At 42.2% G+C, this 21,281-nt stretch overlaps 1 protein-coding gene across 1 annotated transcript in view; it reads right to left on the bottom strand.

Annotated features, from left to right (window-relative positions):
- Window positions 1-12,221: 12,221 nt before the first annotated feature.
- The window catches only part of IL18RAP (interleukin 18 receptor accessory protein), a 20,747-nt gene continuing 11,687 nt past the window's right edge, over window positions 12,222-21,281 (bottom strand). The window contains exons 5-10 of the mRNA XM_006920786.3: window positions 20,472-20,537; window positions 18,707-18,830; window positions 16,722-16,873; window positions 15,876-16,013; window positions 13,149-13,322; window positions 12,222-12,649 (exon numbers count right to left, since the gene is read on the bottom strand). Of these exons, the coding sequence (XP_006920848.1) occupies window positions 12,222-12,649; window positions 13,149-13,322; window positions 15,876-16,013; window positions 16,722-16,873; window positions 18,707-18,830; window positions 20,472-20,537 (1,082 nt within the window). The remainder of the gene's footprint in view (window positions 12,650-13,148; window positions 13,323-15,875; window positions 16,014-16,721; window positions 16,874-18,706; window positions 18,831-20,471; window positions 20,538-21,281) is intronic.

Here is a 21,281-nt window from a genome sequence, read left to right as displayed (position 1 = left end):
AGGAAGGAAGGAAGGAAGGAAGGAAGGAAGGAAGGAAGGAAGGAAGGAAGAAAGAAAAGGGAGACTGGGAGCTGGGGAAACTGATGACTTCAATTTGGAAACCCCCCCTTCTACACCACAGCCCACAGGGCCAGAACTAGAGAATGAGTAATAGGTCTGAGCCTGAAACAGCATGCAGCAGCTCATCACCAGTTGTGAAAGCTGACCTCATAGCACATAGAGAAGTCCTGAGCATTCCAGCTTCCTAAGATTACGGTCCATCTACTGGGTGAGAAGCTAGTATTCTAATAATAGCTACTCATGACTTAGCTCGAGGGCTTCTGCCCAAGAAGACCAATCTGATGTAGGACTAGTTGAACAAGCAAGGTTATGGCAACCAGAGCAAGCGGTCATGGCTCATGCAGATGGAGCCAAGCAAATCCTGAGGGTGACAGTGGCACGTAAACTAGGTCTGGTAAAACCCTGCCTCTAGACCAGTCCATTCCTTAGCATGACACTAGTGGCCTGCAGTTTCTAACCTCGATTACACCTCCAGCTCCACTTATCCAAAACCACATAGGGCTCTTGGGAAAAGCCTTATCCTCTCTTTTCAAACCTGCCTAATTGTAAATGCCGCTCCCATTGATTGGAGTAGCCCGCTTCTACCGCCCATCACTGTCCTTCATCTAAACGATACATTGTGGTTCTTTCGGACTAAGGGCAAAAGCATCTCACTTCCTTCCACTCTGTAACAGGGTTTCTCTTGGGACTTATGCTAACCCGTGAGCTCATCAAAGCAGGAGCCACCAAGCTCACCTTCAAGTTTGCAGGACCTGGCACAGTGCAGCACAAAGGGGCTGCACTTGATTGATGGATGTTGAAATCAAAGTTTTTCCCATCAGCCTCAGTTGTTCCATAATCTGACTCTCTCAATACGGAAACATTAAACTCCTCCTTCAAAGTTTCACAGCAAACTCGTTTCCTCCCAAGGGTCAAAATTAAGGAAGATAATGCTAAGAAGTCTTGCTGGAAAGACTGTATCTTGAGAAAACTTCTTAGGGAAGCAATACCATGAGGTGGCTAAGGACACAGGTTCTAGAGCCAGGTGAGCTGGGTTCAAACTCAGATCCTCTCTTTATGGGCCGTGTGACTTTGGGAAAGTCACATCACCTTTCTGTGCCTTGGTTTACTTATCTGTAATGTAAGAAAAATAATAAACATAAAAGTTTCTGAATATTTAATGAGTTAATAGTCATAAAGTGCTTAGAACAGTTCTTGGTACATAATAAGCACTAAGTAAGAATTTGTTTAAGGAAAGGGAGATAAGATGGAGTGATGAGAACATCTTTTCTTCACTCATTCAACAAACATGAAGAATTTGCTTTCATATGTCTTGGGGATAACAGGAATGAAAAGATGTCCCAAGAAAAGAATATGATGTTTCAAGGGTGCATTTTGGGTTGTGCCTGTTTCTCAAACTAGGGAGAGTCGGGCCAATTAATAAGAAGATTTTTAGTTAGATCCTCACAGTTTAATTGAAAAAATTCTTCCTGATGTGCCTTAAATTGTAATAAGAGCCAAATGATAGTTATTGGTTAATTTAATTCCTGGGGAAAGATCAACTGACGAGGCATCAGGGCACCATAGGTGCTGGACACTTACCAATCTACAGTTGTACATAGAAAAAGAGATTTGCAATGTGAAGAGAAGAGGGGGAAAGCAGCTTTCACTTGCAAAGTAGCGAATCAAAGGAATTATTCTGGAATCTTAGGTCATCAGCAAGCTACTGAATTATCTGAAGCTTTTGGTCTAATTATCCAGATAATTGTACTTCTCTGACCCTCTTTGATGCCAGGTCCCAAGAAGTCTTGTGATCCTTGTCATCTGCTCTTGGAAACTCATCTACTCATAGAGTCCAGTGGTGGGAAAAAATGACCGATGTCCTCTCCCCAGCAGGTCCCTTATAATTTCAGTGACCATATCCGGTCCGCCCTCATGAGACTGACTAAGGGTGGTGCACCCAGCAAGAACATCTGCCGTCACCCAGGACTTCAGTTGTGGACAGCTGGAAGCAGAGTTTCGGAGGCTTGGTTTTTGTCTCTTTTTATCATCAGTTTCCCCAAGTCAACTTTCGCCTTAGAAAAGCTCTAAAAAGGAACAAGAGCAAAACTGATTCTTCTGTGCCCACACATTATGTATTAGAGTCATCTCTCCCAGAACAGTTTTAAACAAAACAATCAGCACCTCTCTCCTTCCTTCCCACAGTGTGTGGCAGCAACTAACTTTATCAGAAAGTATTTGTACAGCACTTCTGGGACTCAAGTATCTGTCGCTGGCCCCTGAGCTCTTGTTACTTTGTTGGGGCTCAAATTTCTATTCTTTTTTTAGGAGGAAGAAGAAGAAAGTGGTGATAGAGAATTGGTCAGTGCCGTCCAGAAACAGGATTCACTTTCCAAGCCCATAGCTAGCAATTAAGCTGGATGGCCTTGGATCGCGTTCTGGCACCATTATACCCCTAAATTGAAAGCCTGAGTCCTGAGCTGGAGTGAAGTCAAGAGTTTTGACCTTGCTTTCAGGACAGAGAAGCTGAGCTCTGTTCTTGTTCCCCAAAGTCTCCTACTGTTCAGAGAGCAACAGAGGGGGCTGCTTAAGGGTGTAATCAACTCTGGAGGATTCCCTAATATGAGGAAGAAAGGATAGACACCATAGAGGTGCCAATGGGTGGGGTGGGAATGAATGTGAGCTCGGAATGGGACAAATCTTCACACCAGAATGTGGTTGATGTCGTGGCCTCACAAATCTAATGCGATGGCTTCCAGAAGGAAAAGGGGATTTTGTAGCAGGGAAAAACTTGAAGCTGTGTGATCTCAGCCATGCCTTAAACACCTCAAGCCTCAAAGGTATGATTGTGACGATGATGATGTTGATGATGATGGTGATGATGATGACGATGATGGTAGGATACTTATCTAAAAGACAATTGGAACATTAAGTGGAAAACTTATAACAGAAAGTAAAATGTCTGGTACGTAGTAGAGTGTTAGATTCATTTTATTTCAAAGAGATTATAAACTCCATATAGGTAGAGTCTCTTTATATTCACCATCATGCGCAAGCAATTTCTTATCTATAACACATTCTAAATCCATGATTTGGGTGGCTGAAGTAAGCCAGCCAAGTGGTAAAAATGAAATGTATAATCTTACTCTAACTATCCACATTATTATCATTTATCAAGCTTCAGAAAAAGAGTCACAAGTTTAGCAGAGCCCAGACATATGTGACTGAGCTAGTATCTGTAACTTCAATATTCTACCCTTTCTTTTCCAAGAACTGACACCCCCCACCCTCACCCACTACCATCACTTGTTCTGGGAACGTACAGCCCAGTAGAACGTACAGCCCAGGAGAGTTGACCCTCTCCTCTCTTGGAAATTAATCCTCCTATTCTTTGTTTCCTCAACAAAATTCTTATGCCCTTAGGGAGACCTGATATTGGATTTCAAGGAACATTGATTCTCACTACAGTGGGTGGATAACATGTGTTGCCATTGGGAACAGGCTGCTTAGTTAGCCCAGAAGAATTGCTGGTAGGCATTCAGACAGTTTGGTTAACTGGAAGTGACAGATACGGGCTAGTGAGATGTGGGCAGACACTGTGGGCCAGAGGAGATTTCCAACCTTTCCCTTTAATTGGTCTTCAGGAACATGAGTGGATGTTGAGAAAGCACAACTGTAACCTTTTTCCGTAGTTTATTATCAGGGAACCCGTATGCATGCTAGTAAACCAACTCTCATTTTCTGTGACTCAGTCCAGGTAAATACAACCCCTTCAAGGCTTCTGCCTGCTTGTCTCAACACCAAATACTTAGGTGAATTTGAAAACTGTATTAGTCAGCTAGGGCTGCCATAACTAAACACCATAAGCCAGGTCACTTACACAACAAAAATTTGTATTTCCACAGTTCTGGAGCCTGAGAAGTCCAAGATCAAGGTGTTGGCTGATTAAGCTTATGGTGAGAGCTCTCTTTCTGGTTTGTAGATAGCTATCTCTCACTGTGTCCTCATATGGTCTTTCTCCTGCCCACACACACATGGAAGAGAATGAAATCTCCAGTATCTTTTCTGAGGACACTAATCCTATTAGATCAGGGCCCTACCCTTGTGACTTCACTTAATCTTAATTACCTCCCAAAGATCTTTTCTCCAAATACAGTCACATTGAAGGTTAGTGTTTCAATATATGAATTTTGAGATCAATTCAGTCCATAGAAGAAACCTAGCTCTCTCTTGCCTTCCAATGATGAAACTAATTGTTACTAGCAGAATAACTCATTATTGTTGCCACCTCAGCTGGCAGAGCCTGAATTTTCTTAGGTATTCTATTAACATAGAAAAGTTTGCCTATTTGTCAACATCTCTCATCTAGAAGGCTTTTTCGGGTAGCTCTTGACTTCTGAGATCTGTTGTTTTGTTATAAGACAAAGTTTCATACCCCATAATGATATAGCAGTCAAGACTCAGCCTTTAGCAAAAGGAGGATTCTGGGTGAAGCCCTGGACAGATTCTCCAAAGGGCCTTCTATATTAGATCAGTGAAACTGGCCACTCATTCCAGAATCCTTTACCGCAGAGCCAAAGAAACCTCCCAGTAGCTCACCAGACTAGTGACAGTTGAAACAGAGGCCAGCAAGCATTCCTCTAGCTGAACAATGCGCCAGAGTGTCTCAGAAGGAGAGTTAGTCTCTAAATCTCCACTCTAGTCTTCCTCCAATCCTTCAGGGAAGTTGAGGCCCAGACAAAACTTCTACTTCTTCAGCACAGACTGGATGCCATGTCGGCCCCAGACACTTGATGATCTGCTGGCCTGAAGTCCCACAGCCTGGAAGGAGTGCTTTCCTTTGCTTCCAAAGTTGACTTCTTCCTCTCCTCCATGATGGAGAGATGAGAGCAGATTTCTGAAGGGAAAAGGAATATTGACAAGAGACAATTGGTAAACAATGGATATGAAAGGCCAGGGTAGCACTATATGTGTGGTTTCAGAAGTTTGTGAGGCTGGAAGTGGGAAGATAATGAGCTGGAAGACAGGACCTTTTTCTGGGGTTTTTACCAAACACTCATCTCAGGTATAAGAGAAAGTATCTTGCGGTGATTTAGCTTTTTGATAATTGAAGCAACTTGAATGTGATTTTGTCTTAAAAAAAAAAAAATCGCTTAAACAGAACTCATTGGCAGTGCAGTTTTATGTGAAATAGTGACATCAGCTCTGAGGCTCAGGACTAGTGGGGTGCTAAAAATGGTACTACTTTGTCAACTCTGATAAGTCTCATTACATGGAGAAAGAGCAACAGGAAGCTAAATAGCCAGGGGAATCAGCAGTAGGGCGAGCTCCACGTGCTCCTGGGACAGCCAGCTGCCTTCCATTGAGTTCAGTGTCCACATGCACACACACACTATGTGTGTGTGGGGGGGGGCAGGGTAAAGACTGAGAATGTGGAGTATTTGTATGCTATCTTTTCACACCAATTAAGTCCACATCCACACACACACATACTGGATCCCATATTACTGAGAAATATCCTAAAGTTTGTGATGCTAGTGTATTCTATCTCCATTGGGAAATGTTTATATTCTACTTACCTAACTAAAGAGAAGAGGAATTCAGTTAGTTTTAAGAGGGGGAAGAAAGAAAGGCTTGGGAAAGTATTGGAAAGAGCTCCCGCTAGAATACGTTGTAAATACCTCTTGTGCAAGTCTAGGGGTAGGTGGGATATTTTTCTTCATCAGGATCTTCACTTAGGTGGCAATTCATAACGTAGAGCTTCAGAACTCAATTCAATTTAACAATCGTTGACTGAACCACTCTGCCACAGGCACATACTCTGGAATAAGAAGGCAAAAGTGAGAAGCATAGAGAGAAATAGGACAGAAGAACATAGAGGAAAATCAGGACTCATCCAATCAAAGAAAACTGTTTCAATATGATTTCCTTTAACTCTGAAAAACTTGACAATTTCAGATGTCAAAACTCTCAGTGTACTCTGAGATATTAAGGAAAACAGAAAAGATTTGTCTTATGTTAGTCAGGAAGGCCTTCTTTTTTACACAGCAATGCCATCTCAAATATGTGGCCTCGAGGCCACAGTGGCAGAGGAGGAGTTTATGGAAGTATTATACCTGCACTTAATTGTCTTGGTCCAGAAATCACATATCACTCTTGTTCACTTTCTAGAAAAAAACTCTCACATTTCCTCAGCCACCTACAAAAGAGACTCAGAAAAGTGGCCATCCTGTGTGTTCAGAAAAGTGAAATGTTTTTGATGAACATGTAACATTGTCTCTACTACACCTCTACAATAAGCGCTAATTAGACTCAAAGTACAATTGCATGGTGATAATCCACCAATAGTTGAGTAGTTGATTTGTAAACATCTTCCTAGGGGGTCCAATCAGAAGAAGAGAAGGAGACCCTAGAGAATGAATGTGGCGAGGCAATGGCTAGAGAAGAATAAAGCCATGTCCTGCATATGTGTTAGTAACTTCAACCTGTTCAATAGTCCAGTTACTGTTGTAGAGGCTTATGAAAAACTCCTAGACATGAAATGAGCCAGATTAGAGAGGTAAAAATAGTCAGTACGTGATATTTAAATGTGCAAAATTCTGGTAGAAACTTGCCTTTATGCATGTGGGTTTTAAGAGGGCACAGAAACTTACCTGGGGGTGGGTGCAACAAGATGTTACATGGGCTTTTCCAGTTGACCAAATTTTGGAAGAAGTCATAAATTTAAAGACTGTGAGTGACAAGTGTCTTCTGGATCCAGAGGTGTTAGACAAACCCCACAAGGGATTTGCTAAGGGCCCGAGCTGTCAAATCACATCCCTGAGCAACTTCTATAAGAGGCACTCCAGCCTTATCGCCAGTGAGAGTCCTCCAAGAGAACAACTCCGAGAGAGGGGACTTGTGTACCAGGGACAGAAAGATGTTTCACCACCCGGCTGATGGTTTACAGACCTGAGGATTTATCATTCCCATAGCATCTATGACATTGAGCTGTAAAAGAGTAAAGAAATATCTCTCGGGAGAGTTTGATAGTTTTTATTTGGGATTCAACAATCAGACTGGTGCTTGAACTTCAGCAGGGTATCACTTACAGTGAAAAATTGGCTAGAACCATGGCAATGGGAAAGAGAGGAGAGAGGAGAAACCATGGGGAAACCGAGTGTTGGGGAAAGTGGGTATCAGATTCCTCATCCGGCAGGTGAATCATACTGAATGGGGCAGGGAATGCAGGTCATCCAGAGGAGGCAGCACCAGGAGCAGTGGAAAAGATGGGAGAGAGGTTGTCCAAACAATCTGCCAGAATGTCTCAAACAGAAGGAGCTGGCAGTGTAACATCAGGTAAAGGAAAGGACATTCCACCATTAAGAGGTAATTTCAAAGATTCCATCTGAGTTAAAAGATCTCTCCTTCTTCTCCTCTAGACTCTTCTCCCTCTAAACCCAATTTTTAAAATGACAAACAGACAGGAAGGAGCAGGACAGGGGAGAAAAGTAGACCACACTCTCCTGTCGCATTGCTGATCTGTAGAATCACAGGTCGGGCTTCTGCCAGGGTGAAGGGACAAATTCAACTGCATTAAAGATTAAAGTTTTGGTATTAGATTGGGCTAGACTTTTTAAACTTTTATTTTTCAATTAACATATAATAAAACTGGCCCTTTTGGTGTACTGCTGTATGAATTTTAACACTGATATAGATTTTCATAATTGCCAAGACAATGAATGAGTTTACTTTCTTAATACTCTCCCTTTGTGTGTCCATTTGTCACTCCCTACTCTTGTCTAACCCCTGAAACCACAGATGTCACCTCTGTCACAGTTTTGCCTTTTTGGAAATGTCATATAAGTGGAAAAATGTAACCATTTGAGATAAGTTTTTTTATTCAGCATAATGCCTCAAGATTCATCCGGGTTATTGTGTATTTCAGTAGTGATTTCTTCTTTATTGTTGAGAAGTACTTAATTTTTTGCATGCACAGCTATTTATTGATTGCTTTGGCCTGTGCCAGTTATCATTTTATTACTTCTCAGCCCAGATTCACTATTCAGTAGCTGCTCCACTTAATGGACTGGATTTCTGAAGCATATATTCTTTCCAGCGAACACAATGTTATGTTCCATCAGTAGAGGGCGCTGGAGGAGTATTGCTCGCTCTGGTTCCAGTGGCTGCATTTTGTTTTTTTCTTGTTCCTGTAGCACCATCAGTCAGCAGCTGTTCCATCAGTAGAGGGCGCTGGAGGAGTATTGCTTGCTCTGGTTCCAGAGGCTGCATTTTTTCTTGTTCCTGTAGCACCATCAGTCAGCAGTATGGATGTGCAAGGACATCTCTTGGTGCCCTGTCCAAGCCATGGACCCAGAGGAAGCAGTCTCTCAGCCACTTCGCAGTCTTGTTCTGGGCCAGATGATCACCTTCCCACAGCCTCCTGATGTGGACACATCAGATGAGGCGCACCTGTACACCAAAGCTTTGTTCTCCGAAGCTCTGTTAATGTGGACACCATATGCCTAGACCCCCGAAACTCTGCTAATGTGGACACCATGTGCCTAGACCCCAGACCCACGGCAATGCCCTAATCTGTGCTGCAAGTCTGTCTACCAGCCATGGATTGTCATGCTTGGGAGGTCCTTGCTGCCTTCCTACTCTATGGACCATCTCTGGCCCAGGCAACCAAGAGAACTTGGCCCTCTAGTGGGCAACACCACACTTTCTCCAACAAGCTTCGAAGCCCAGACCCAGAAGGGAATCCCTTTCAAGTTTCTCTTACCACTCTACTTCAGCCCTAAGATACTCCTTGAAGTTCTGTTTACATATTTATAGTTACCTTCTTATAGCCAAATAATTATTTATATTAAAATACCCCTTTGTAAATTACTGTGTGGTTTCTGTCTCTTGGTTGGACCCAAACTGACACACACTAATTGAAGGTCATTGAGTTGTTTCCGGGTATTGATGATTATGAATAGAGCTGCTGTAAACATTCAGGTACAGTGTGAGTGTGTGCGCACATAGGTTTTCATTTCTGTTTATTTCCGCGATTTTTTTGTTTTCTCATTTTCCTTTTTCTTTCTTTTTTTGGTTTATTTGAACATTTTTTGTTATACCATTTTATTTATCATATTTTAACAATATTTTCATTTATTTGTCTTAGTGGTTGCCCAAGGGATTAAAATATAATGTACATACATTTTAACTTTCTACTTAGGATCAATATTTTACCACTTCAAGCAGTACGTAGCTACCTTACCCCTATATAGTCTCTTTATGTTGTAGTTGACTCATATTATTACATCTACCTACTATGAAAATCCTGTCAGGAAATGTTACAATTTTTTTTTTGCCTTCAATGGATTGTATTCAATGAGCCTGAGAGTTTGTAAGCAACATTATTGGTTTGCTTTCCTAATCAACCCTCTGTCTGCTATCTCCATGGTACTTTCTGGTTCCATAGGCTTTCTATCCTCCTCTTCGTAGTTCTCTGGCCAGAGTATTGGTGCTTTATATGCCTCACTCTGAAGTGCACTTCCTGAAACTACTTCCATCTCCACAGACAAATGGTAAGAGGACAGATAGAAAAAAATCAATAAAGATTTGTCATGCCCTCTGGGGACCGTAGATTCTTTATCACAGTGAACAATTCTCCTTACTCAGAGATGTAGGTGCTTGAGGGTCCCTCTTACTGCTGCTTTTTCTGGTGCCACTGTCACTGTCATAGAATAGAACAGGGGATGGGAAGTGAAAGAACATAGAAAGGAAAAAATATGGGAATCTTAGAAAACATTTTTTCCAGTCTTCAAAGCAGAATTAGAAGGCTTCTTCTGTAACTCCTTCTGTTACCATTAATATTCATTTCTGTATTTCAGACTACACCAAGTCTAAGCCAGGGGATATCAGAGTTAAATAAAACCATGGAACTTTGAAATCGTGTCTTGTTCTTTCTTCCTGCTTCAATTTACTTTCAAAAATCCTCAAACTGATTTTCTATTCATTGTGTCCAGGTTGTACAGCTGTAATGAGTGGGAACAATAAGGTGGTGTATGCTTACTTCAGTTTATTTGCAACTGTGATCTGGAAATAATATAGATGGTAAATATAGGAATTAAAACCCAGAAGAAACCAGGAAAGCTGTGAGATCTGCCTGAGCTATCATCTAAGGTCAGTAAGGAGTACTCTACAGTGTGTGTTAGAGGTCGGGCGACCATCATCCAAACTAGAACACATTCTCAGAGTGAGAAATTCACTTGGGCTATAAAAATTGTACTTGGACAACAGTGTAAACCAGGAACCAGAATATATCATCACCTTATTTAGAGGCATGGAGGGAAAATAATACTTTCTCATTGTATTACACTGAGTTCAATTGTTTAATGACCATCAGCCTCTTATGTATAGAAAATTTGTTTTCATTGTCAACTTTATTTTGATTAACGTACACATTGAAAATATAAACAAACTTTTGTCTTAAATGTTAATTTGTACTCTTCAGCATACCTACTAACCTGGAGAGAGTGTTTTCTGCAAATGTGACACCCAGATAGTTTCTTTTTTGTGTCTTTTTAAACCTGAGGCTCAGTTTGAGTTTCTGTGAAGCTCAGAACAAAACCCTGAACCACTGGCTACTGGCTAGATCAGTTATAGCAGTGTTTATGTTAGAATAAAATAAACCTGAGTAAGATGACCAAAAGAGTCTTAAATCTCAGAGAGTAGCTGGCAGGAAAACCAGGGATTCTGGCCATCCCTGTAGCACAATGGCACGATGACAATGTGGGTTCTTCCTCACCAAGACCCTACAATGAGCCTTCCCACAAGAAACTTCCTCCAGGAATAATTTGTACCTTTTAACTCATCTTTAACTTTATCACTGGAATTCCCAACAAGGATGTTGCTTGGTGCCAAAGCCATGGTGGTTTTTATGATGTGGGTGACTCTGTGAAAAAAGAGCTCAAGAGCATTTCACACAGACTCTACTTGGTGGCCAGATGACAATGCCTTTTAGCCACTCCGAGCCTGGATCACATTCTTACCATGGATGTGATACATTGCATGTGAATGAGTCCAGAAGTTTCTCTGCTATATTACTCCAATGGATCATTCCATTCCATCAGGTATGACAGAGTGTGAAGGTTTTGCATTCATACGTGAGTTGAAGAGAATTTCAACTACAGATTAAATTCTCATAAGGAGGACAAACTTATGAGAATGAAATTAGCCTACCAGGAACAGCTATTTGGACCTCCAGCAAATCTCCTCATTTAGGACATCAACTGAGATCAGTAGTTCAGGAAGGATATACAAGAAGTGTCAGCCTCAATGGGCAAATGGCTTAGAGGAAAGCTCCGTTCAAACTCCATTCTTGTGGTCTTTTAACCACTGTATAAATTGATTTCTCAGATTCATACCTTGGCTGACTGTTGCCAGTGCCTTCCCACTTTGTGTGTGACTGCCAGTCCAGCCCCTGTCTCCTCATTGGCCTAAACGCTGAGGCCTAGTTGGTTCCTACTTTCAGAGGCCCAGAGTAAGATTGTGCAGTTCACACCCGGCCCAAAGTCCAAGGGCACAGGGAGAAGCTGAAATAAGCCCTGCTCTGCACTCCAGGCCTTGTGCCCCAGTGCAGGGTGGCATCGGCTCTGTGGAAGGGGCCTATTCCTCATGTTCATCCTCCTAGAGGGAGGACTTCCCAGATGGACATGGTAAAGACTAACCATGGCATTGTCTGCTCCTGTCTCCTGGTCTCTGCCTTTTCTATTTGCTGTCCCTGCTCTAGAGCTAATGAGTGAACATAGAGTAAGAATGGTCTTCTTTACAGAGAAACTTTTGGCAAAGTTTAAATCACTTGTTTCTAATAAAAATAATACTTATTCTATTGCAAATATACATAAATTTATATGTACACTACATAGCCGACTACATAGTCTGACCACAAAGCAAAAGTGGTTGGATCAGCTGATTCTGCTCAGACTATTAGGGGCACTGTGTGCTGAATATATGCTAGTGTCTGGAGAATTCACTCTCCCTTTGTCCAGTCCAACAAATCAGAGGCTCTAATCACAGCTTCAGTGTCATTCCAGTGCCTGTCATGCTTGCTCAGAGCTGGCAGAACCCCCTCCATTTTATATCAGCCCGATCCACGGTATGTGTTCTGTCCATCACCATCTCTGCTTGCCAGAGCCTGGAGGGGAGGTGGTTCAGAGCCCATTTCTCCATTCCCTAGGCTGGGAGCTCCTCCCAGTGGTTTCTATTTCACTGAGGTCTTTCCGGGCAAAAAATTGTGAGATCATTCTGAGGTGGTTCCACGTGAATCCTTTAGAGTTTTTCACAGGCATATGATAGCGCATTTGAGTCCAGAACCTGGAATTGGGAGGCACTGATTTTAAGCCTCTCCAAGTGATTGTAGGCAAAACCCGAAGAGCCTTTTTCACAAGATGAGGTAGAGACTCTGGCTCTTGAAAGGAATGGAAGTTGATTAAAATGAGTTTCAGTGTTTGATCATCCAGGGCAAGATTCACTGCTGCTTGTAGTTCAAAGACACTGGGTCCATTGACATAGTTGGGGGTCAAGATAAATATTCCTCTTCTACTTTTTTTAATAATGCTCACAATGTCTTCTGCATACACTGGAAATAAAGAACTTAATTAATTGCAAGTGTCATTGTTCAGCCTTGAGTCACAATAACCCTGAATCTCCCAGATCTACCCAGAGGGGTTCTTGCAATGGACACTCTTATACAAGGAGGAAAGAAAACATGGCTGACTTTGTTGCATTTGCTATATTAACTCTATCGACAGTTGAAGTTAGACTTTAGTGTCTAGTGACTCAGTTTTACGTCCTTCAAATTATCAGTTCCTCTTAGGAGCAACGTTTGATGGAACAAGGGAGGCTGGAATAACAGAGGGCCACAGAGCGTTGCAGGCTCTTGGGTGGGGTGTCTGAGGTATAGAAGGTCAGTGGGACAGGATGAGGTCTGCACATCTCATGGAAGCTCAGTGTCGGGACCAGATCATGAAACCTTCCAGAAGAGGTATATCCCACACAGGAAGTGTGATAAGGAAACTTAGCCCTTGCATTTAACTGTCCCTTTTATCCCATCTTTTCTCTTGGCATGCAGGACCTACCTCCTCCTGGGGCCACATCTCTTTCAAGCAAACACAAGGTGTACCCATATTTATTTTCCAAAACTTCAGGGAATAGATTAAGGGCCAAGTTTTCTTCACTCAAAGGTGAACTGGCCTCGCTCTCAAAAGGGCTCCATTTCGCATAGGAGACAAAAGCATCGAATTCCTTTTTATCTGAAGAAGAGGAACAATAATATTGTAAGCCATTTACATAATTTTACTATTGTGGCATACCTACATATGCTCTGACCATATGGTAAATGGATGAGAATTAAGATTTAGGGTCCTTATTGAATTGATTTAAAAAATGAAAACAGCAACGGAGACCATTTCAAAAGCTCGCTGATAAGTGGTATTGACTGTCTGCTCGGAATCAAATTCTAATTTCCAAAGCTCTCCTGCCATTTCGCTAAGGTCAGATCAAACAGCTGGGGCCTTCTGTGATTAAATCGCAAGTACTAGAGAAAGCCTCTGAGCTTTCTTTGCATCTGCAGTGTTGCTGTCTCATTAGTTACACATCAAAGAAGAGTCTGCTCCATCAAAGCATGATAGTATCCAGTGAGCAAAGCACTGCTAAGACCAAGCCCTCTGTACATCAGAGAGCTGAGAGCACATGTACCTCTATTTGAATCCCCATATGTAAAATGAGTCAGTGAATCTTCCCCCAGCAGGCTGCTTTCAGGGTTGCATGAGACAATGTATGTGAGGAGCTTGGTGTCTGGCTCATAGCGGTCACAAGACAAATATCCATTTCTCTCCCTTCTGGATGGGACGCTACCTTCATGGAACCTCTTACAGGATATCTTCAAGGTCTCGCATACCTCTGCTGACTAAGATGTTACAAATGCACGATGATTATTAGATGTGCTAAAGAACTAACTGAATGCGCTAAGGAATCTCTAAAGTTAACTCGTGGGCTTAGGGTTTGGATACACCTGGATCATATTCCAATACTTTGCACAGCACCTGGAAAATAATATTGTTACAAGATTGTAAACAACAGTGCTGGCTGCTGATGAATTTGACGGTACACTTGCTCAACGTGGACCTAAGAAGAGGTCTCAGTGGATGGAAGTGCCAATGATAGAAAAGGGAGGTGGGGGGAGAGGAGGAGTCAGGAGAGGAGGGTAGCAAGGAGCTGAGCCCAGGTGGGAAGGTGGAAGCTCATGGGTGTGGCCAGCAGGTAAGTGCTGTGCAGTTTAAATGTGTAACACACCACAGTTGCCTCAATTCATCCATGTCCATGGAAAAATCCAGCAAACCAAGACTTTTCTATAATCTAAAAATATTACATTTTTCGGCAATAAAATTAGAGTGTGCAGGTATTGGATAATCTGTTAAGTCCTCCTCAGTGTTGACAGTCTATGTCTCTCTAAAATTTTGGGTTTCAGCATTAACTTCAAAGGAAACATGTGTTTTGCTGAAAAACATTAGCTAAATGGGAGAGGGCACTGAATCGCTGTACTTGAAAACTAAGCCCTACACCCCCCCATCAGAGTAAAATGAGAAAGGACGCATTTACTTGTTTCACAGTTGATCTACTCTTCTGTAGAAGCTCTAGAATCTTAAGATAAATAGCATTTTGGTAAAAGAAGTATGAAGTTATCCATGGAAACAATTATGACACTGATTAGATAATTGGTTCAATTCAAAAAGGCTAATTTAAAAAAAAAAAATCTCAAAAGCATTCGGCTTAAGGATTTTTAGTACATATTCTGGTCTAAAGGAGGCAAGACAGTGCGTTTCTCCACCCAGCCCTTTCCCCTGGGGATCTAATAGCTCTCACTGAGTTCCTGGGGGCAGAGAAGCACTGTGTGTAGGGGCCTCCCGTCAGGTAAGAAACTAGCCCCTGAGTTCAGCAGATGGGCTTCTGCTCCATCCAAGCAACAGAATCATTTGCTAAAACTGCGAACATTCTAATCCTAGGGGACTCCTGGACTAGCAAAACACAGAAGCAGCTCTTCTATTCTAAAGAAGCAAACATTAGTAAAGGTTATCGTCCCATCTCATGGGGAAACTGACAGACTTTTCATTAGCAGTCTAGTACCTGCATCTTATAGAACGTCAGGCTCTTATGGACTTTCCCATCAAGCTCCTCATTTACAGGTAAGGTTGACTGAGGTAATAGCTAATGGCGGGCTCTGAGCCAAATGCCCAGGTCCATGTCCTACACTCTAACAACACCCAGCAGTTCAACTTGGGGCACACGACTTCACATCTCTCTGACTAATGTGACAATGAAAGTAGCTAAGACACATGACAGGCATGCACTTGGTACTCGCGAAGTAATAATAGCTGACATTTACTGAGAGTTTACTACGCGCTAGATGCTGTACTAAAAGCTTAATACATCTTTACCCAAAGGGCCATCATAGCACTCATCGTTATTGTCATTGTCGTTGCAGTCCCGTTTTACAGAAGGGGAAACGGAGGCACGGAAGTGTTAAATCATCTGCCAGGTTGCTTTAGGTTGATTAGCAGAGAGATTATTTTCAAGTCCAGTATGTCCGACAAACAGCATCATGGGCAAGGGTCCGGGAAACTGGGATGAAACTATTTCCCCACCAACTCCCAGCCCTCCCCGGTGTGCGCCTTCAGCCCCAGAAAAAGTCTCAAAGCCCCAGTGAGGGGCGTGGCTTTCCCTATCAGGGAACACCCATTTCTGGAGTTCCTCCCTCTGAGTCAGTTTCAAGAGGAAAAGTCAGAGGCACCTTGGGGCCGCCTTACCCCCGAGCGTCTCATCCTTGCTCTGATATGTTCGGTATAGCAGCACAACTTCAATCCAGTACATGTAGAGGAGGGCTCCTGCCGTCAGCACGCCCACCAGGGTCGTGACTGTGCCAAGGAGGAGGTACAGGAACACCACTGGGGAGAACATGGCCGCCGTGAGCGAGCGTTCCGGGGTCAAGGCCACGGTCGGGCGATGCTGTGGGCCCACCCGGCTCCTTTTCCGTCCCTACCCTTTTATAAAAATCACGGCTGCTGGAAGCATTTTTCTTGAATCTGAAAACGCCCTATGTTACAATGAACTCAAGAGAACCCAGGAAATTATGCAGTTCCTGATCCGGGTGGCCTGGGACACCGATCATAGCCATTTTTACTTATTTTCACCTTTAAACTTCCATACAACACATTTGCATCCCTTTCATCGTATGTGGTAACTTACATCCACATATTATCTTCCTTACTGAAGTCTCAACTTCCTGAGGCCAGCTCTGTTTGGCTCACCTTCGCACCCTCCATGGCATCTAACATAGGGGACACGCCTTTATGGAGCACCCACTGGGGGCCAGGCACATGTCTTTTTCTTATTTAAGCCTGTAGGCATTCAAAACCTGATGTTCTAGAATCATCCATTAGTTGAATGAATGAATGAAATTAACTGATATGAAACTTACTAGTTGTGTGGCTTTGGATAAGATGTTCGGTGAGTTAACACAGCAGAGCTTAGAACATTGTCTGACATAGTTAGTATTAATGGCCGTCATCATCATCATCATTATCATTTAGGAAAACGCCTTTCCCCTCAGATAAAAGCCATGGTGTGAATTTTGTGGCAACCTTCGGGCTTACCTCCTTTCTTCTCCTTCAGTTGGACAGACTGGGTAGTATTTCCGATGGAGTTCTGGGCAAAGCAAGTGAACGTCTTGCGAAGATCACTTTGGGTGACTTCTTTCAAGCGGATGACACGCTCAATGACTTCATCCTTGTAAGTGGATTTAACACTAGAATAGGAGGAGAAATATCACACCAGTTCAGTAGATAACGGACACCCGTTTGCAGTGTGTGGAGTCCACAGAAGAGGCCAACAGTCCAGCTTTCAGAACAGCTGTGGGATCAAACAGCTGGAGCAGATGCCAGAAGAATGTCAGATGGTGACGAAGGACTCTTTTTAAAAATTATTGAATCCGCTAAGCACCATTTTAAGCATTTACACTAAAATCTAATTTACTCGTGGGCCTCAACTGACCTTTCTTAGTCTAAGAATTCCTCCTGAGAACAGATGATAACCATAATTTAAGAATAATATTAAAAATGACTAACTTCTATTGAGGACTCACTATGTATCAGGAGTCTTCTGAGTACTGAATGGGGGATATCGAATTTCCTTCTCGTCTTACGGGAACCCCATGAGATAATGGTATGCTTAGCATAACTTGGCCAGCAATGCAGACCAGGCACAGAAGGGGGGTGACAGTCTAAAGTCACACCGCCAGAAAGTGGCAGCTAGATTCCTGGGCTTGTGCCATTCTGCTGCATCCAGGAAGTGTGAGTCTTGACATTTAGTCACAACTGGATTCTCTAAAGTTGCCGATAGGCAGTCTCCACATTACAGAATATTGTTTAGGTGAATGATGTTTTAGGTTGTGTTGCTTGGAGCCTACAACACCGAACATTTATCACAGAATGCTTCTCACCTGCCAGAGACTGTGAGGAGCATGTCACCTCTATTGTATTCATACCTTACAGGCACTTTGCAAAATGGCATGATGGAGGCTCACAGAGGTTAAGAGTCACATTGCCAGCAAGTGGAAAACAGAGATTCAACCCAAGGGTGTGTGAAGTCAGAGCAGACTATTTGTCACACTGGACTATGTTGAACTTTGATGCCACGTCAGCTTAACAGGGAACCTAATGACTTCTCTTGCTAAATGTTATTACTGTTCCCAAAATCTGCCCTTTATTATTTGTAATGTTGTATACTTTCAAAATGATATTATATTTGTTTGAAATATTTTAAAAATCAGAAGGACTCTTACTTTGGAACAGATCCTGGAAAAATGAGGAACTGTAAACTTCAGTGACATGCCCTACAGATGGCATCTGAGACCTTAACCCTCCAGGGAGGACCGGAGTCCCGCTTTGTGAGGCATCAGATAGCTCAAATATCTAGAGTTTTCATTTTTATTGAGCCGAACTGTCTTCCCAGCAAATTCTAGGCTCTGTGCTCTGGAGATGCACAAACTAAGTCTAGTTTCTCATAAAACGTAAGAGCTTCCATGTACTTCAGAACAGACACCGCCTGAGTCTCCTTTCCCAGGTGGCATCACTCCAGCTATTCTTCACTTTGCATATTTCTTGGTCAGACTCCTCATTCTTGTGCCATCCCCTTGTTTCTTATATTCGAGACTGTCAGTGACTCCAAAGATTTTGATACACTGAACAGATGGCACTGGGGAAAGTGAGGAGTTGGGGTCGGGGCGGAGGGTGACATTCTCCTCCATTCAATGGACATGCTGCTTCTAGTCTGCGTCAGAGCATCTGTCTGATCATCAGCTTGATGTTTAAAGCAGCTACATCACACCGTTGCTACAAATCGAGCTTTAAAACAACTTAAATATTTCATTTCATAACCCTGTCAGAAACTGCTTTGGCCTCGCGTGTAAAATTAACATGAACTGTGCATTTCTGTACTCTTATTTTCACCACTAGTCAGTGCTCCGTGGCTGCACCGACTCTGTGTATTCACTCAGTTCTTTGTGTACATCAGAAAGGTTTCCAAAGGTGACAGGTTTCTATGGGTCGCAAAGATTATTGTCCACTAGTTCCCTACTTACCTTCTCTCCTCAGTTGTTGGGATTTCCGACTCCTGGTCAGAATCTTTGCTGTACCATCTTATCACAGGTTTAAAGTGCTTTTCAAAGCCAAATCGTGCTCTGCAGTAAAGAGTCAAAGGCTTTCCTGAAAATGAAGGGGCCACAGAAATGAGGAAGGAAGCCCATGAGAACGATTTGCCCTGTGCAGAAGGAACACCACATCTGAAGACTGATCCCCGGCGCCATCGAGTTTGCCAATAAAACAGGCATGCCAGAAATAAGCGAACGTCTACCAAGTATGTTTGAAACAAATGAAACCAAGTTTGTTTGTCTCTAATGGGCAATTCATAGATCTCGAACCCATGACTGTATGATCTTAAAATACATCATAAGGAATATAGTCAATGATATTGTAATAACTATGTATGATGTCAAGTGTATATTAGACTTATCAGGATGATCACTTTGTAAGGTATAGAAATGTCTAATCATTATGTTGTTCACCTGAAACTAATATAATATTGTACGCAAACTGTAATAGAAAATTTTTTTTAGTTTTAATAAATAATAAAAAATAAAAGATTGCCATGGTCATAGCACTAAGTGCTCTGATGTGGTTTGAGGATAGACACCAAGAAAATGTGAAGTTTCAGTGACCAGCCTGGTCTCCCAAGGCTGCTGTTGAAGTACAAGGTGCATCAACAAAAAACACTTTTCTAACCAATATCTGAATATTAAATAAAAATCACGAGATTACTGTAGCATATAGTTTAAAGAAGAAAGTATTTGGATATTCAGCTGCTTTTTGAACAATGCACTGTGGATGGACATGAATGTTATCACACCATCCTCCCTCTCCCCCTTTTCTCTGCCTCAAACTCAGTGTTTTAACCATGAAATGGTTAGGGAATCCATTTGAAAACTCATAGTTGCACCTTAATAATGCCCACCCGCCCTCAGAAATACTTTAAAATTCACTGATACCATATGTTACCTGGTTATTTTCCAAGTAATTTTTTTTCCTGCTTTCCTACTTTCTTCCTTTCTTGTGATGTTGCCCATGTATCTATAATCAGGATATACCAATACCGCCACCTTGTGGTCATTTACAGTAATATCTATTTTTTACATTTCTTTACAATTATAAATATTTTTGCATTTGAAAGAACAGTTTTGTGTTTTTTTTTTTTTTTTTATTGAAGCAACCAGCACTTGGTTTTAAATCAAGTAGCCTTATTTATTTGGCTGTTTGGGCAGATGTAGATTTACTGAAATTGACAAAATAAAAGGGGACAATAGGAAAGTGACATTGCCCCTCTACCCAAAAGATGCTACTTTGGAAAACAAATTATTTGAGCAGGATCTGTAATAGTCGCCTATAATTATCTTAAAGACCAAACCAGACACTATATTTTAAAAGGCCAATGCTACTCAATTTTGTTTATAGATTTGACTGATAGATCTCATATACATAACCACCTGTTCCTGGGATGTGTAAGAAAGAATCTAAAATCTATCGATCGTGCCCAACACACCAGCCACCTAATGTACATTATCCTAGATTTATCATTGTGAAGTCGGTTCTAATTTGCCTTTTACAGGTTTAAAAACTTGGGCTTAGAAAGATCAGGTGACTGTATGAGGTCACAATACTAATCCGTGGCTGAGTCGAGATACACACCGCATTCTATTTCACTCGAACCCTAATGCTCCTTTCCTCACAACACACTTAGATCTGCTCCCAGAAGCATGGCGTCAGTCAAGGGTGATAACCCAGCCACCTTACCAAGTTCTACTTCCAGTGTGTCCTTGATGGGTTCCAGAATGTCTGGTTTGAGATTAGTGTTTTTCACTAAAAGATAAAAATAAAAATAATTATTCGCATTGGGAAATCTGAAGGCCTCCTTACTGAAGATATGCATGCATGGTCACACTTTGATCTAAATGTTTTGGCGCTCCCTCTGCAAATTGTATGTATATTCCATAAGGTTAGAAACGCAGGTTTCCATATGAAAAGCATGCTTTCAGAAATGTGACATTAGGTTGAGGGTGCTAGCAAAACATTAGTTCTTGATAAGCCCCTATCTGCCTGGGTACATTTTCTTCCATACCAGCCCTGCTCAGCCATTGCAGACTTGAGCCCGCATTCATGTCTTCTACAAGACTGCTTGTTGGCTGAGTAATTCAACAGCAAGGAGAAAATGCACACGTCAGCCAGATTGTAGTCCACCCCCTCGATTCTTAAATTCATGGTTTGTTTGAAAATGAAGGTGAATCCAGCCCTTCATTAATCATTTATCTCTCAGCTTCCTGCCACAAACTCTCAAATGCGCCTCCACTGTCAAACTTCTTCTAGAAGATGTTCCATCTCCTGATAAAGGAAAATTCATCATCTTTGCTCTGGACATCCTTTCTTACATCTCAGAGACCTCCATTCCTCTGTTACACCATCTCTCCTGTATCCTCTCCCTCTCTCTCTCTACCCCCCCACCCTCTTTCTTCCCCTCCCTCCCTCTTTCTCTTCTTCTTATTGGCATTTACCCATGCTCAGTCTTTCCATCTTAAAAAGGAAAAGAAACCCTCCACCACATCCCTA

The sequence above is a fragment of the Pteropus alecto genome, unplaced genomic scaffold, assembly GCF_000325575.1.
Source record: "Pteropus alecto unplaced genomic scaffold, ASM32557v1 scaffold288, whole genome shotgun sequence".
Taxonomy (NCBI): domain Eukaryota; kingdom Metazoa; phylum Chordata; class Mammalia; order Chiroptera; family Pteropodidae; genus Pteropus; species Pteropus alecto.
The sequence above is the reverse complement of the archived record's forward strand: the minus strand, read 5'-3'. Positions and strand labels throughout refer to the sequence as shown.